The 14,445-nt window shown below is 42.1% G+C and overlaps 1 protein-coding gene across 2 annotated transcripts; it reads left to right on the top strand.

Moving 5' to 3' along the window:
• The first annotated feature begins 282 nt into the window (after positions 1–282).
• PAK1IP1 (PAK1 interacting protein 1) lies at positions 283–8,750 on the top strand. Of its 2 annotated transcripts, none has more exons than XM_064443632.1 (10): positions 283–415; positions 1,208–1,370; positions 2,398–2,518; positions 2,618–2,692; positions 3,344–3,396; positions 3,882–4,027; positions 4,118–4,215; positions 4,980–5,079; positions 7,491–7,617; positions 8,229–8,750. In XM_064443632.1, the coding sequence occupies exons 1-10, from the start codon at positions 353–355 to the stop codon at positions 8,387–8,389; spliced, it is 1,107 nt and encodes a 368-aa protein (XP_064299702.1). In that variant the 5' UTR covers positions 283–352; the 3' UTR covers positions 8,390–8,750. The 2 variants fall into 2 exon arrangements, with proteins under 2 accessions (XP_064299702.1, XP_064299703.1); XM_064443633.1 differs by lacking the exon at positions 283–415 and adding an exon at positions 883–1,045.
• Positions 8,751–14,445: the final 5,695 nt, after the last annotated feature.

Below are 14,445 nucleotides of genomic sequence, written 5' to 3'. Positions count from 1 at the left end.
CCGGCCTCGGTGGCGGCGCTTCCCCCCGCCCCCCCCCCCCCCGATCCCGGCACTAACGTCTCTCACCCTCCGCGTCGCCATAAGCAGCAACGCGAGTCCCGCTTCCGCCCCGCGAGGACCTCCCGCCCGGGCTGCCCCGCGCCGAGCCTGACCCGCCGAGCCCGACCCCTCCCCGCCGCTCCCCACCGGGCGCTTCCCCCGTCTCCCGAGGGGCCGCTCTCCCGAAGGAGCGCTGCCGGCCGCCAACCGCGAGCCTAACCCGGCGCGGCGTGCTCCGGCGAGAGCGCAGGCAGGGCGGCGGGCGGGCGGACAGACAGACGGACGGCGGGCGAGGGCCCCACGGTGGTGGCTGATGGAGCTGGTGGCGGGCTGCTACGAGCAGGTCCTCTTCGGGTTCTCCGCGCGGCCCGCCGAGGTAACGGGGAGGGGGGAACGGAAAAGAACGGAAGGGAGGAAACGCGCGCGGCGGCCGTTAGCTACGCCCTAACGACCGCCCGCCGAACACCCTCGAGGGAACAACAAGGAGAACGCGCCCCTCCACGTTGCTACTCACCCCGTCACCTCTCCGGTAGCGGCAGCAGAGCTGGGCGCCGAGTGGGCTTTTAAAGCACGGCGGGGGCGGGGCGGCCTCCCGCAGCCGCAGGCTCGGCCCCTCGCTGCTGGCGTGGGGTGTGGGAGCGGCCCACGGACACGCCGCCGGCCGGCCCGGGGGGTTTTCCCGAGAGGCGGCTGGTCCGGCCGGGTGCAGGGGGCTGCGGTGGGAAAGTGGTGCCTCACAGCTTTTCAGCGCAGAGCTGAAAATAAACGCCTGCGGGGTGTGGGGGGGGTGGATGCCACATTGTCTCGGGGGGCCGGGGCCAGGTGGAAGGCGTGTCTCCAGCCTGCAGTGGTGGAAAAAGGGAGAATCTGCCTCCGTTGTCCGTGAGATTTTTCTCTGTGCGGGTAGTTTTTCACATACAGCTTCCTCTAAGCCCGGCACTGATGACAAGAGGCAGTTTGCACACGTAAATCGTTCGGACTAATCTCCTAACAGCGTATTAACTCAGTAAGATCCCATTATACTTTCAGCTAAGTATAATTTCTTTGCATTTTACACATACTTTTTCAGGTTTTGCTTTTTATAAAAAGCAAAAACACAGGATAATGAAGTTTACGCTCCCTCTGGTAAACTCCAGAAAGGTCTGTTTATTTCGTATTTCATTCACAGTCCTGGACAGTTGTCCCTGATTTTACACATCATGCCCACTCTGCCTCATTGTCAGCGGTAGCAGTGAACAACAGATATGTGGTCACTGGGAGCAGGGATGAGACGATCCAAATCTATGACATGAAAAAGAAGGTGGAACATGGGGCACTGCTGCAGCACAACGGTAAGGGAGCTTTTCTTCATAAAAAGCATTAATGACAGAAACTTACAGCTGAAAAACTGGCCCTTGCTAGAAGAAGAAAATGGATATCTTTTTTTAATAAGTCTTCAATAGTGATAGTATCACAGCCATGATGGTCTGATGACACAAGCAAGGTAAGCTTTTGAGCATAAAAATACAAAAATAGTGTTGGGTGTTAGCCCACAAATATAGCTGCTGCTTGTAATTATTTTTAGTTTTAACTGTTTAGGAAGCTATGGCCCACAAATGGCTCGTGAGCTATTTTTGTTTTACCAGGACAGTTTAGATCATGCCTACTCCCAGCAGCCATCTTTCCTAGTGCCCTCATCCTGTCACAGACATACATGAGCCACACAAAAGAGAGAGTTTGTGTGTGAGAGCAGGCTGCTGCTGCTGCCAGAAGAGGTAACCTGGTACAATTCCCACTTTATGTGCCTCCTGAGCTGCAGCTGTGAAGTACACCAGTTAATGGCTGTCATGTCTTTGGGTCATCTGTAGCTCAATCCTGATTGTTCTTTTCTCTCCTGATAACCAAGAAGTACATGGAGCTGGGCTGAATGTGGTACCTGCGTTCAACTCAAGTATAATAAATCTGGTGCAAGTATAATAAATCTGGTGCAAGTATAATAAATCTGGGAAGCAGCGCATGCAGGAAATTCAACTGTGTGTCAAGAGCAGGGCTTCGACATGGGAGAATTCCTTATCACTGTTAGAAGCTCTGTGTCACCTGAGCCACAGTGGTTGAGTACTGCTGTTTCAGGGAACAGGGCAGATGCAGTTCAGACGTGTATGGCTATAGGGAGGCTGATAGAGCGTGTCAGTGATTGAATGTTAACAAGAAAGTCTGGGGAGGTTGTGAAGAAATAATTAGGAAATAATTCAGATTTTCCCAAGGGTAAGCTAGTAGCTGGCATGGTGCTAGAAGCTTCTCTGTTCATTCATAGCGTTCTCTGTGTAATAACTCTTCATTACATGCAACTCTGTTAACAGCTCTGGTTTGTGTTTCTAGGCACAATAACTTGTTTAGAGTTCTATGGTACTGCACATCTACTGAGTGGGGCTGAAGATGGACTAATTTGTATCTGGAACACAAAGAGATGGGAATGCCTGAAATCCATTAAGGCACATAAGTGAGTTTCTTAAACCTGCATATTCACGTACATCTTCATGTTTATTTTCCTTCTAAATAATATATGTGGCTAATACATTGGGTTGTTTTTTTTTATCAGGGGGCACGTGACATCTCTTTCTATTCATCCTTCTGGGAAATTAGCTTTGTCAGTAGGAACAGATAAAACATTAAGGTGAGTTGAAACTGGCGAGGGAACACTGAGAATCATAATGCAATAATTCTTAGTAAATTGTTGTAAGCCACAATTCCATGTTGGTAGTAGACTGTGCAACACTGATAAAACATATTTGGGCAAATGGTTCAAAGATCCACTGGTTTGTCTTTTTAAGTTCTAGGTACCAGCAATATTTTAAAGTCTCTTAAAAATAGTCCTTGCTGATCCTAGCTTCTTGTTGTGCTCTGACTATAGTCACTTGTGGATGTATAAATACCTTTGCATTTTGTAACACAATTTATTTAAACTTCTGAAAGCTGTCAGGTTTTGTTTAGTGTGAGAAAAGGAGTTTTTCACTTGGAATGTGTACATGTTGCTGTATATATGTGATTTAAATTCATGAAATGCTATTTTAACAGCACAAATTGGTATTGGGCTCCTTTTGGGCTCTGCATTGCAAATTGTGTTTTATAAAATAAATAGCACAAATTCCACCTTGTAGTGTTCAAGCAATACCTGAAGTCATCATTTCCCCTTGCATTAAGAAGGCAATGAAATGCATAGAGATGCTTAAAAGCTTCCGTTGGATGCCTCACGTCAGCAGATAGGACTTCAGTTTCACTGCGCTGTTTTTAACCAGATGGCACAATATCTATTGTTGTCTTTCAGAACTTGGAATCTTGTAGAAGGACGATCAGCCTTTATCAAAAACCTGAAGCAAAGTGAGTTTATCAGTCTAAATCCACTAAAAAAGTGGAATTAGAGAGTTTTATTTTTTATGTAAAGAAAAGTAGACTGAATTAATCAACGAGTCAGTTAATTGCAAGCAACTTTCACAGTGTCTTTTTTACACATGCAGGCAAGCATATGTAAGCTTATGTCCTTAATAATAATCGTTTACCAAAAGGAAGACATAGCGACACTAAAGTAATTTCTTTTTGCTTGAAATTTGATGTCAGGACATTTAAGTAAATGTGTTTTGTTTTGTTTTTCTTTATACACTTCTGATAATCAGAAATAAATATCTAAGAGCATAGTTTTACTTGTTTATTCTAGGTTATTTAATTTTTTTGTCCTGAATTATTCTCAGGTTTAGGTAGAAAACAGTGTCTAGCAGCTTTTAAAGATTCTTACTTTTAGATTCTTACGCAATATAGAATGCAAAAATACTGTGTACCTGTGTATACAAATGCATTGATATGTACAGATGCCCACATAATTAAATGGTCCCCTGATGGAGAGAGGTATGTGACCGTGATAACAAATAAAGTGGATATCTACAAACTGGACACAGCTTCAGTCACTGGCACTATCACAACAGAGAAGAGAATTTCTTCACTTAGATTTATTACAGTAAGTACAAAAAGGAAAGGTGCTGGGTGATTAACTGGTTTGAAATGCATTAAATTAATCTCACTTGCATTTCTTTTTTCCCATTCCAAGGATTCTATCCTTGCCATAACTGGAGATGATGAAATTATAAGGTTCTACAGCTGTGACTCTCAAAAATGCCTGTGTGAATTTAAAGCTCATGACAACAGGTATTCTAGATTTGTTTACTATTTAAATATTTATGGCAATGTTGAGTACTCAGTGAAGTTCAATGACTTGTAATGTTCCACAATTTTACTTTTTTTTTTTTAGTATAGAGAGTGAATTTATTTATGTGCTAAACTCCAAATTTGGGACAGACTTGATTGCTTTTAGTATAAGCCCAAGTACTGTGCTGTCCATGCACATTACAAAAACAACAGGGTATAGAACTAGAAATATTACAGTTCCGAATTTATGAGAGAGTGTGTGTTTGTGGTCTCTGCGTTTCTGAAATTGGGTACCTGTATTTTCCTGCAAGAGCATCTAAAGGATGTTTAACCAGCCTTTACAGAATCTGACTCTTTAGAACGCTTAAATAAAACAAACCAGTTGTACTCAGTCCAGACAATAGGAGGGTAATCACATATTCTCTGTTGTTGCCGAACACCAAATATTTGTCCAAATGCTGGTTTTAATTCGTTTAAACACAAAAGCAGTAGCTAAAATGTCATTGACGTGGTTAATAGTGCATGCTTAAAAGTATCAAAGTGTTTCAAATTGAATGCTAACAAGCCTAGCAAAGGCAAGTGTTCCTACTGTAACTGGCAGTACTCAAAACAGATTACCATTCCACATTCCGGCCTGTCATTTATAGGTTTTCTGTTCAAACTGATTTTTTGACTGTTGCTTATTCATCTTTAATTTGTCAGTTTGCTGTTCTGAAGTGAACTGCCATGCTATAAAGTAACAATGTATTCCATTTTCTTCACAGAATAAAAGATATCTATAGTTTTGAAAGAGAAGGACAACATGTTATTGTTACTGCATCCAGTGATGGTTACATTAAAGTGTGGAATCTGGATCTTAATAAGGTTGGTCTATTAAACTGCTTGTTACATTTATGGAAAAATAGCAGACAACCAAAATTGCATACAAGTCAGTTACAAAGATTAATTTTAAATCACTGAGGAAATTTTACTTGAAATCTGGATGTCTTGATCCTCCTCCATGTTATGTCCAGTAGAGATGTCTACATATATGCACACATTTTTATGCAGTTGTATATTTTTGTATCTTTGTAATTTTTTTAAACAAACTATAAAATCTGATGAGACAATGGAGATCTCACCTCCTTTTTATGTAAAGTCATGCTTCCCTTCAGACCTACCTGACCAGTCTTATGACTATCTAATCAGTTATAGATGTTCTAAGGACTGCTGTGAATTTTTGTGATGTTGATGACTGTTGCTAGTCTTTTAAAAACACAAACTCTATGTTTTCGGAGGGTGGTGGTTGTTCATATAGTGGGGAAAAAGTCCTTTTGAAAAATTCAAACACATGAATGTACTAGGTACTTGTATTTCCTGTATTTTCAAACAGTTCAACAAGGAGTCATGTCTTATCTTTAAAGTTTCCCGTGTGTATTGCTTGCTCTGGGGTTTGTCTTTTAAATTCAGAATTAGATTTTTTAAATTTAATGCCTAGTAATAACAGATCTACTACATTCAGCTATAAGTATCTCAAACAGTTCAATTAATTATCTCTCAATGTTTATACACGTTATATGTCTCACCTGAATTCGCCTGTTCTTAATTTCACCCCCCTGATTATTTTTAGAATCATAGAATCATTAAGCTTGGAAAAGACCTCTAACATCATCAAGTCCACCCAACACCCCCATGCCTCCTAAAACATGCCCTGAAGGGCCATGTCTACAGGTTTTTTGAACAGCTCCAGGGATGGTGACTCCAGCACCTCTCTGGGAAGCCTGTTCCAATGCCTGACCACTCTTCCATAAATTCAGTAAATTTTCCTAATATCCAATATAAACCTCCCCTGACACAGCTTGAGGCCATTTCCTCTTGTCCTATCACTTGGTACTTGGAAGAAGAGACCAACCCCCACCTCACTACAACCTCCTTTCAAGTAGTTGTAGAGAGCGATAAGGTCTCCCCTCAGCCTCCTCTTCTCCAGTCTAAACAACCCTGTTCCCTCAGCCACTCCTCATCAGACCTGCTCTCCAGTCCCTTCACCAGCTTTGTTGCCCTTCTCTGGACACGCTCCAGCACCTCAATGTCCTTCTTGTAGTGAGTGGCCCAAAACTGAACACAGTATTCAAGGTGTGGCCTCACCAGTGCCGAGTACAGGGGCACAATCACTTCCCTACTCCTGCTGGCCACACTATTCCTGATACAAGCCAGGAGGCTGTTGGCCTTCTTGGCCACCCGGGCACACTGCTGGCTCATGTTCAGCCGGCTGTCAGCCAACACCCCCAGGTCCTTCTCTGCCAAGCAGCTTTCCAGCCACTCTTCCCCAAGCTTGTAGCATCACGTGGGGTTGTTGCGACCCAAGCGTAGGACTCAGCACTTGGCCTTGTTGAACATCATACAGTTGGCCTCGGCCCATTGATCCAGCCTGGCCAGATTCCTCTGCAGAGCCTTTTATACTTCTAAGTGCAATAGTGAAAATCCCTCTTTCCCCTTCACCTCAAATTTCCATTTCCTTTGGTCAGGGGGAAACAACGGGAAAGAGATCAGGGAACTCTTTGCCTTTCTCTGTAATGTTGTCTTTATTTGACCAAATGCCTGATTTTCTTCCTGTGCAGGCAAAATTTTGTAAAACTTTGTATAACTGTGTGGGCTACTCTATCCAGCTTTGTGAGGTAGAATATCCTAATACAACTAGTTTCTGATGGGTTGATGCTGTTATGCTTTGCATGTGTTTGTGACATTTTATCCCCTGATGCCTGTAATAGGATATTTGCTCAAGTATTCCCAGAGCTGACTGATAAAATTGCAGTTAAGCAATGTGAATCACACTCTGAAGAGATTACTTTTAATCAGCAGCCTTGTCTTTGTGAGGGAGAAAGGAAGCTGATGCACTAACTTAATAAAAATTATTTTAGCTGTACCAAAAAAAAAACCCTATAACTCTGGAGAAGCTTCTGAAACCATTAACAATTTTGTGTGTGTGTGACTCATCTAGTTATTCCTCATGTTAAACTTACCCCATTGTGCCTGAAACCCACTTACTTTGCTTATCAAGATACGTCCTTAAAGCCACTGGGAGTTGTTTGTAAAACCACCACTGAGGAATGGTATCAGGAACAGGACTGTAACAACATGACCATTAACCAGTATACAAACTCTAGTTCTACACGTTGTTAGGCACCAGAAATTAAGTGGAAGGCAGGCAGTAAGATACGTTCTCACATCAAATACTTCAGTAAATTTAAACAGAAATAAAATAATGTTTAATTAGTTTTTATCTATATTATCTTCAGATTAAGGATGAGCTGTCTTTACTATGTGAAGTCAATACCAAAGCTAGGCTGACATGTCTCGCAGTATGGCTTGACGAAGCTTCAGAAACAAAAGAAAATTCTAGTAAAGCTGCAACATCATCGCAAGGTAATACAACTATGAGTACTTTTGGCTGTTAATGTGACTGTGAAATTGAATATACTAAATGGGAGGTTTTTACTCTATGCATTGGAAAAAGTTTTGGTATCTGGAAGAATTGGGGATGAGACGCTGGCGAGTGATATAGATATCCTCACCAATCTGATAGTGTCTCAAGCCCACATGTATGTTGGAGGACATAAGCCTCTTTTCACTTCTATTATATGAAAGCTTTGTTTCTCTTTACTGGAATAACATACTAAGGAAGCCACTGTGAAGTTTTTGAGACAGATAAGAAAAGAATAAACAGTTTGACAGAACTTGTTTTCCTATTAACAAAATGAGGTCTGAGGCCAGTGTAGTTGGGCAAGCTTAGGAAGTCTGGCTCAGTTGGTTTTGTTTTTCTGGTGTTTTCCTGGACCATAATCTATTTGCATACTTGATCTTTAGATATTTTCGTGCCACAGGCAAAACTAGCATAATTGGCACATTCCACTGTAAATAAAAAATAATTTATAACCCTTTTTTTAAAATGACATACAAATAAGTCTCTGTGCCATTTCAGACTACAAACACTGTGGACATAAATATCAGCGTGAATGATTTCTTGCCTTTTTCAGCAAATGAAGATGAAAAATCATCAATAGTCAAGAAAAATAAAGTTTGTTGGACTGATAAAAGTGAGAAAACAGCAAAAAGGAAGAGAAAAATTACTCCAGAGAGGCAAAAATTGGAAGTTCAACTGCAAAAGAAGAAAAAGAAACGGAATAGCTCAGCATGAAGGCAGCTACTTTCTCTCCTGAATTAAACATAAATACCAGTGTTGCTGTAGTTTTCATAAGGATGTAAACCTCTAACAGGACATATACCTCTGAACTGAACTGTTGTTTAAAAGTAATGAACATTTTTACCCTAATAAATTGGCTGATGCTTCTGGGAAATAGCAAAAGAGATGGCAACTTTTCCTAAGTGACTGAGGCAAAAATAAATTCATAATATGTAATGTTTATATTTTTCTATTAGCAATAGCATACACTTTTTAATTGGCTCTGAAAAAGCCAGCTAAAATAATAAAAATAGCTGCATCTGTCTCAGTTACTTTTTTGTCTCACTTAAATGCATATTAAAAATACATTTTTTCATTTTAGTGTTGGAAAAGTTACTGGTCATTTGACCAAAATTATGATATGCCTTTGTTATGTGTTACTTTTCCTACTCTAAGAAGTAACATGTTAAAATTACTTAAAATATGATGATCACATTCCATTCATACATTCACAGAAAATCATACTTTCTAGTTCCTGACATGCAGTTATACACAGAGTTTATATGCAAAATTTTTGTGTTTTTTTACTGTGTCCGTACTTCATGCATTTAGGGGTTTTTTTAAACCCTTTGCAGACATGCTTCACATTATTGAAATCTTTTGTTCAGAATACGATACATATTTTTAGGTGAAAGAGTTTATATTAATAAGGTTTTACCTTCCCCCTTCCCATTGTATTTTTTCAAGTCCTTGACCTGAGCTGTAATTGTTTAAAAAAAATTATCTAACATTTGAAGTGTTTGTCATGCTGATAAAATGTCACCCATCTGTTTTGCACTTAAACAAAAAATGAATTCCTGACCTCCATGGTCAGTGGGAGCAGGATTTTATCCTAAGCCTTATTAGAAATATACATTGTGAAAAGCAAAGTTGAGCCAGAGGGAGCAAGGTCAAATAGCTGTACTAAATGTTCTCTTGATTTCTTTTAAAGTAAGGCATTTTAATGTTGTTTTCTGCACTACTGGAGTAGTCACTATTTCTTCTGTTTTCAAAGAGTAATAGGCATTATGCTTTTTTCTAACTTGTTGAGCAATAATCTGTCCCTCCTTATTTGTGTAGCAAGAGGAAAGGTAGAGAAAAATCAGAAAAAAAGATTGAGCCAAATCTGGCGAGAGGAATGCAGGCTGTCTTAGGGATGTAAAATAGGGTATAACTCCAGCTCATCTCTGTATGATCTGACACTGAAACAAAGCGATCATCATCAGTGCTGTTACAAGATTGTTCATGTGGCGATGGCAGTATTCTCTTAAAGGTGGGTGTCTGTATTTATCTTCTGTAACTGTTTCCCTTATTTAGATAAATTATCACAACCCTTTGTCTGAATATTCAGTATAGTTGATTTTTATATATGAGCTCAGTTTAATTCAACATTAAAGGGATTTCAGTTTTACTTTAGTTTGAACTTACACAGCTTTTAACTTTAATTATACCCTGAATGTGTGTGTAAACAAACACAGGCAAATAATACAGGATTTAAACTAGTCTGCAGTCTTCGCAGGAAGGGTACCAAATCAGGTTTTTAATTGATAACAAGGCTCCTGTAGTAAATACAGGACTTATAGAGTATAAGCTTAAATAAGAGAATTGTGTAATGTTTTCACTTGTAAAGCCTTATGCCTATTTTATAGTGCTTATCTTATGTTCTTGACAAAATGGCTGCCACTACTAAAACAGTTTTTATTGGTTTTATTGTTTGAATTTTTAAATACATGAGCTCATGGCCATGGATATCACAATTACAGAAGCAAGCTCGCATGAGCACCAGGAAAAATCCAGTCTGCACATAATATTCAGAATTAAAAAGCAAAAATTCCACAGAATTTTGGTTCTAAGGTTTAGGCTTAGAAGTAAATATTAGACATTTGTAAAAATCCAGGCTCCCTGTCTAGTAACAAAGAATTGTGAATCTCATAAGACTCAGAAGAATTTGTAACTGGAGACAGAGAAGACAAGTCCTAACAGCTTTTAAGGTGAAATACAGAAAGAGTCCTGAGAGGAGAACTGATATTTTCTGTACCTTCAGTGAATGCTCAGCTACAGACCAGTACTTCGCATATTTTTTGTTGTTGTTTTCTTGTGCACGTCTTCCTTCTCAGAACATTTTCCATTGCAGTTTTCAGGGAACTGCTTAGACTGATAGAGGGGAGACAGTAGTGCGGAGAGAGGAGATGTGAGAAAGCTCTTCCTGTGTCAGAAAGGGTGAGCGTGTGTGTCACTGGTAGAGTAGATGGAGCCAAGGCTGCAAGAAACAACAGCCTAGTGAGCAGTGTCTCAGCTGAGCCCCAGGTGAGTTCAGCAGCTCCAGCAGCTATGGATTTCTTCCAGTTTTTCTGCTTCCCTCTTGAGGAACCCCAGTGCTGGACTGCAAAGAGGATCTGAGTGAAATTGAACCTCATAGCCGTTACACACCTTGAACAGAAAAGGGAACCCCATCCATAATAGTACACATCTGTGCCGGTTATTACACTTTCCAGGGAGACTGGAGATCTCAAACCACTTAGGCCAACAAGGGAATTAAACTACTCTCCACTTCCTGACCATTAGGCTAATTCATAAAGACGGGAAAATTCGAAGTGCAGCTAGAGAAAGCTGCATTTTGCAGAAAGCACAGGCCTCCAATGTTTTGTGCCTTCTGTTACGGAGAGGAACTAAAGCCCCTCAGCTCAGAGACGTGGCTGGAGGAGTGCTCTTTCTTTCTATGCGGTTAAATGTCCATTGGAGGTAAGTGCATAGCCAACTGAAATAAATCATGCAGTACCATTTACATGAAGAAATCTAGTTTCAGCACTTGAAAAGAGTGTGTGGACAGTTATACACATCTCTAAATTTTTTCCAGATTAAAAAAAAATGCAACACAGAATCCCATGTTGGAAGGGACCTCAAGGATCATCTAGTCCAACCTTTCTAGGAAGAGCACAGTCTAGACAAGATGGCCCAGCACCCTGCCCAGCCGACTCTTGAAAGTGTCCAGTGTGGCCAAGTCAACCACTTCCCTGGGGAGATTATTCCAATGGTTGACTGTCCTTACTGTGAAAAATTTCCCTCTGATGTCCAATCGGATTCTCCCCAAGAGCAACTTGTGTCCATTCCCCCTTGTGCTCTCCACGTGACTCCTTGTAAAAAGGGAGTCTCCATCTTCTTTGTAGCTACCCCTCAAGTACTGGTACATGGAGATGAGATCCCCTCTGAGCCTCCTTTTCTCAAGGCTGAACAAACCTAGTTCTCCCAGCCTGTTCTCATGTGGCAGGCTTCCCAGTCCTTTGATCATCTTGGTGGCCCTTCTCGGGACCCCTTCCAGCCTGTCCACATCTTTTTTGTATAGCAGGGACCAGAACTGTACCCAGCACTCCAGGTGTGGCCTGACAAGTGCTGAGTAGAGTGGGATAATGACTTCTTTATCTCTGCTGGTGATGTTCTTTCTGATGCAACCCAGCATCCTGTTGGCCACCTTGGCCGCAGCAGCATACTGTTCACTCATGTTGAGCTACCTGTCCACCAGGACCCCCAGGTCCCTTTCCACAGAGCTGCTCTCCAGCCAGGTGGATCCCAGTCTGTGCTGCACTCCCGGATTACTTTTTCCCAGGTGCAAGACCTTACACTTGTCCTTGCTGAAATTCATAAGGTTCTTGCTGGCCCACTCTTCCAGCCTATCTAGATCTTCCTGCAGAGCAGCTGTCCCTACTGGAGTGCCTACTTCCCCACTCAATGTGGTATCATATGCAAACTTCATGAGGCTACACTTGATGCCGTTATCCAAATCACTTATAAAGATGTTGAATAACATTGGGCCCAGTATCAATCCTTGAGGGACCCCACTTGTGACAGGTTGCATCTTTGAAAAAAGAGCTATTTACCACCACCCTTTGGGTTGGCCTGCCAGCCAATTTTCTACCCACTGCACAGACCACTCGTTTAGGCCATAACGCATTAATTTCTCCAGGCAGAGGCCGTGCGGGACCGTACCAAAGGTCTTGGAGAAGTCCAGGTAGACAATGTCCGGTGCCCGCCCCACATCAACCAGGCAAGTCACTTTGTCATGTTTGGATCAACTGGGAATTTCGTTCCCAAAGCCTGGGACCCAACAGTGTTGGTAAAGACAGAGGTGAAGACAGTGTTGAGGACCTCTGCCTTTTCAGTATTGTTGGTGACTGACTCTCCTATTGTTTAACAGTGGGTCTACATTCTTCTTCTTTTTCTGCTTGTGGTTGACATACCTGAAGAAACCTTTCTTGTTATTTTTGACATCTATGGCCAGTTTCAATTCAAGCTGGGCTTTTGCTTTCCTAACTGCATCTTGCACGCTCTGGCAATGCCCCTGTAGCTCTCAATGGATAATCCTCCATTTCTCTGTCTCCGGTATGCTTCTCGTTTGGATTTGAGTAGACCTAGGAGTTCGTGGTTGAGCCACGGGGGCCTCTTGCTCCGCTTATTCCCTTTTCTTTATAGGGGATAAACTAGTTTTGTGCCTCCAAGAGAGAGATCTTGAAGAACTCCCAGCACTCACTAGCTCCTTTATCTTCCATGGAAGCATCCCATGGGAACCCTTCCCAGCTGAGCCCTGAGTAAACTGATGTTTGCTCTTCTAAAATCCACAACCCTTGTCTTATTACTGACCTTCAGCACGCTCAGCAGGATCCCGAACTCCACAATATTATGATCACTGCAGCCAAGGCTATCACTAACCAAGATATTACAAAGCAGGTTTTCTTGTTTTGTGAATAGCAAGTCCAGCAGTGCCTCATTCCTGGTTGGCACATCTAACATTTGTACGAGGAAGCAGTCCTCTACGCATTCAAGAAACTTGGTGGATGACATGTGAGCTGCTGTATTGTTCTTCCAGCAGATGTCTGGGTAGTTGAAGTCACCCATAAGGACCAGGTTCTGCTGGCCAGAAGCTTGCTTTAGTGCCCCAAGTGTCACTTCATCGGCATTGTCATCGTGGTTAGGAGGTCGGTAGCAGATGCCCACTGTGAGGTCCTGCTTGGAGATGACCCCTTTGACTTTAACCCAGAGGCATTCGCTAGAGCAGTTGCAATCACCATAGGTGACTTCAATATATTCGAGGCTTTCCTTAATGTAGAGGAAATGCAACTCCTCCACCTCTTCTACCCTACCTGTCTTTATGAAAGAGCCTGTAACCGTCCATCGTGATCCCCCAGTCATCTGAATTGTCCCACCATGTTTCAGTTACTCCTATGATGTCATAACCTTGGGAGTGGGCAGGGAGCTCCAGTTCCTCCTGTTTGAGGTGATTACTCTTCTGTCTCACATCTTGGGAGACAACAAAGGAACATTTGTCATTGCACTGGTTGGCCTGACTTACTCCCATTGGATGTGCTGGTATGAGCATTTCCACAATGCATCCCACCCCTCAAGTCCTTCAGTTTAAAGCCCACCTCACCAAGTTAGCCAGCCTACTGCTGAAGATTCCCTTACCCCTTTTGGACAGGTGGATTCCATCCCTCCCTAGCATGTTGTAGTCATTGAAGAACACTCCACTGTCATAAAAACCAAACCCCTCATGGCGGCACCAGCCACGTAGCCAGTTGATATACACTATGCGCCTATTTCTGGCTGCTCCCTTCCCTCAAACTGGCAAATGGAGGATATTTTCTCCTCCACACGGTTTCTTTACAAGATGTTTTCCATCTCCCACTGCTGCATAACTTCCACAGTAGAAGACCTTCTGTTGCACTAGTTGTGCTTGTAATTTGAAAATTACAGAAATCCTCTACATCTTTTGTAAAAGGGCTATGTTGAAATGACTGATGAAAGCTAGTGGTAGAGTTAGAACTGTTGTGACTAAAACTTGTTGTTTTGGGGGAGTCGATACGGCTTCAAGACAAGATGTGCCTCAACAAAAATTTACAACATTTGACCTTAGAAGAAGCAGATGTACAGAACCATAAAGATAAGGAACTGCAGAGCAAACACTAAACCAGAACAGACCATCCCTCAAGGACAGTATATACGAGATCTCAGAACTGAGTTTGCACAAAAGCAAAAGTTAA

Source organism: Phalacrocorax carbo, chromosome 2 (assembly GCF_963921805.1).
Source record: "Phalacrocorax carbo chromosome 2, bPhaCar2.1, whole genome shotgun sequence".
NCBI lineage: Eukaryota > Metazoa > Chordata > Aves > Suliformes > Phalacrocoracidae > Phalacrocorax > Phalacrocorax carbo.
The sequence above is the reverse complement of the archived record's forward strand: the minus strand, read 5'-3'. Positions and strand labels throughout refer to the sequence as shown.

What these genes read in the sequence shown, in the direction of transcription:
- PAK1IP1 (XM_064443632.1), top strand. Translation starts at nt 353, where the DNA reads ATGGAGCTGGTGGCGGGCTGCTACGAGCAGGTCCTCTTCGGGTTCTCC. An exon ending in GGCACTGCTGCAGCACAACG is followed by an intron (nt 1,371 to 2,397) that starts GTAAGGGAGCTT and finishes TTGTGTTTCTAG; the next exon opens with GCACAATAACTTGTTTAGAG. An exon ending in GGAACAGATAAAACATTAAG is followed by an intron (nt 2,693 to 3,343) that starts GTGAGTTGAAAC and finishes GTTGTCTTTCAG; the next exon opens with AACTTGGAATCTTGTAGAAG.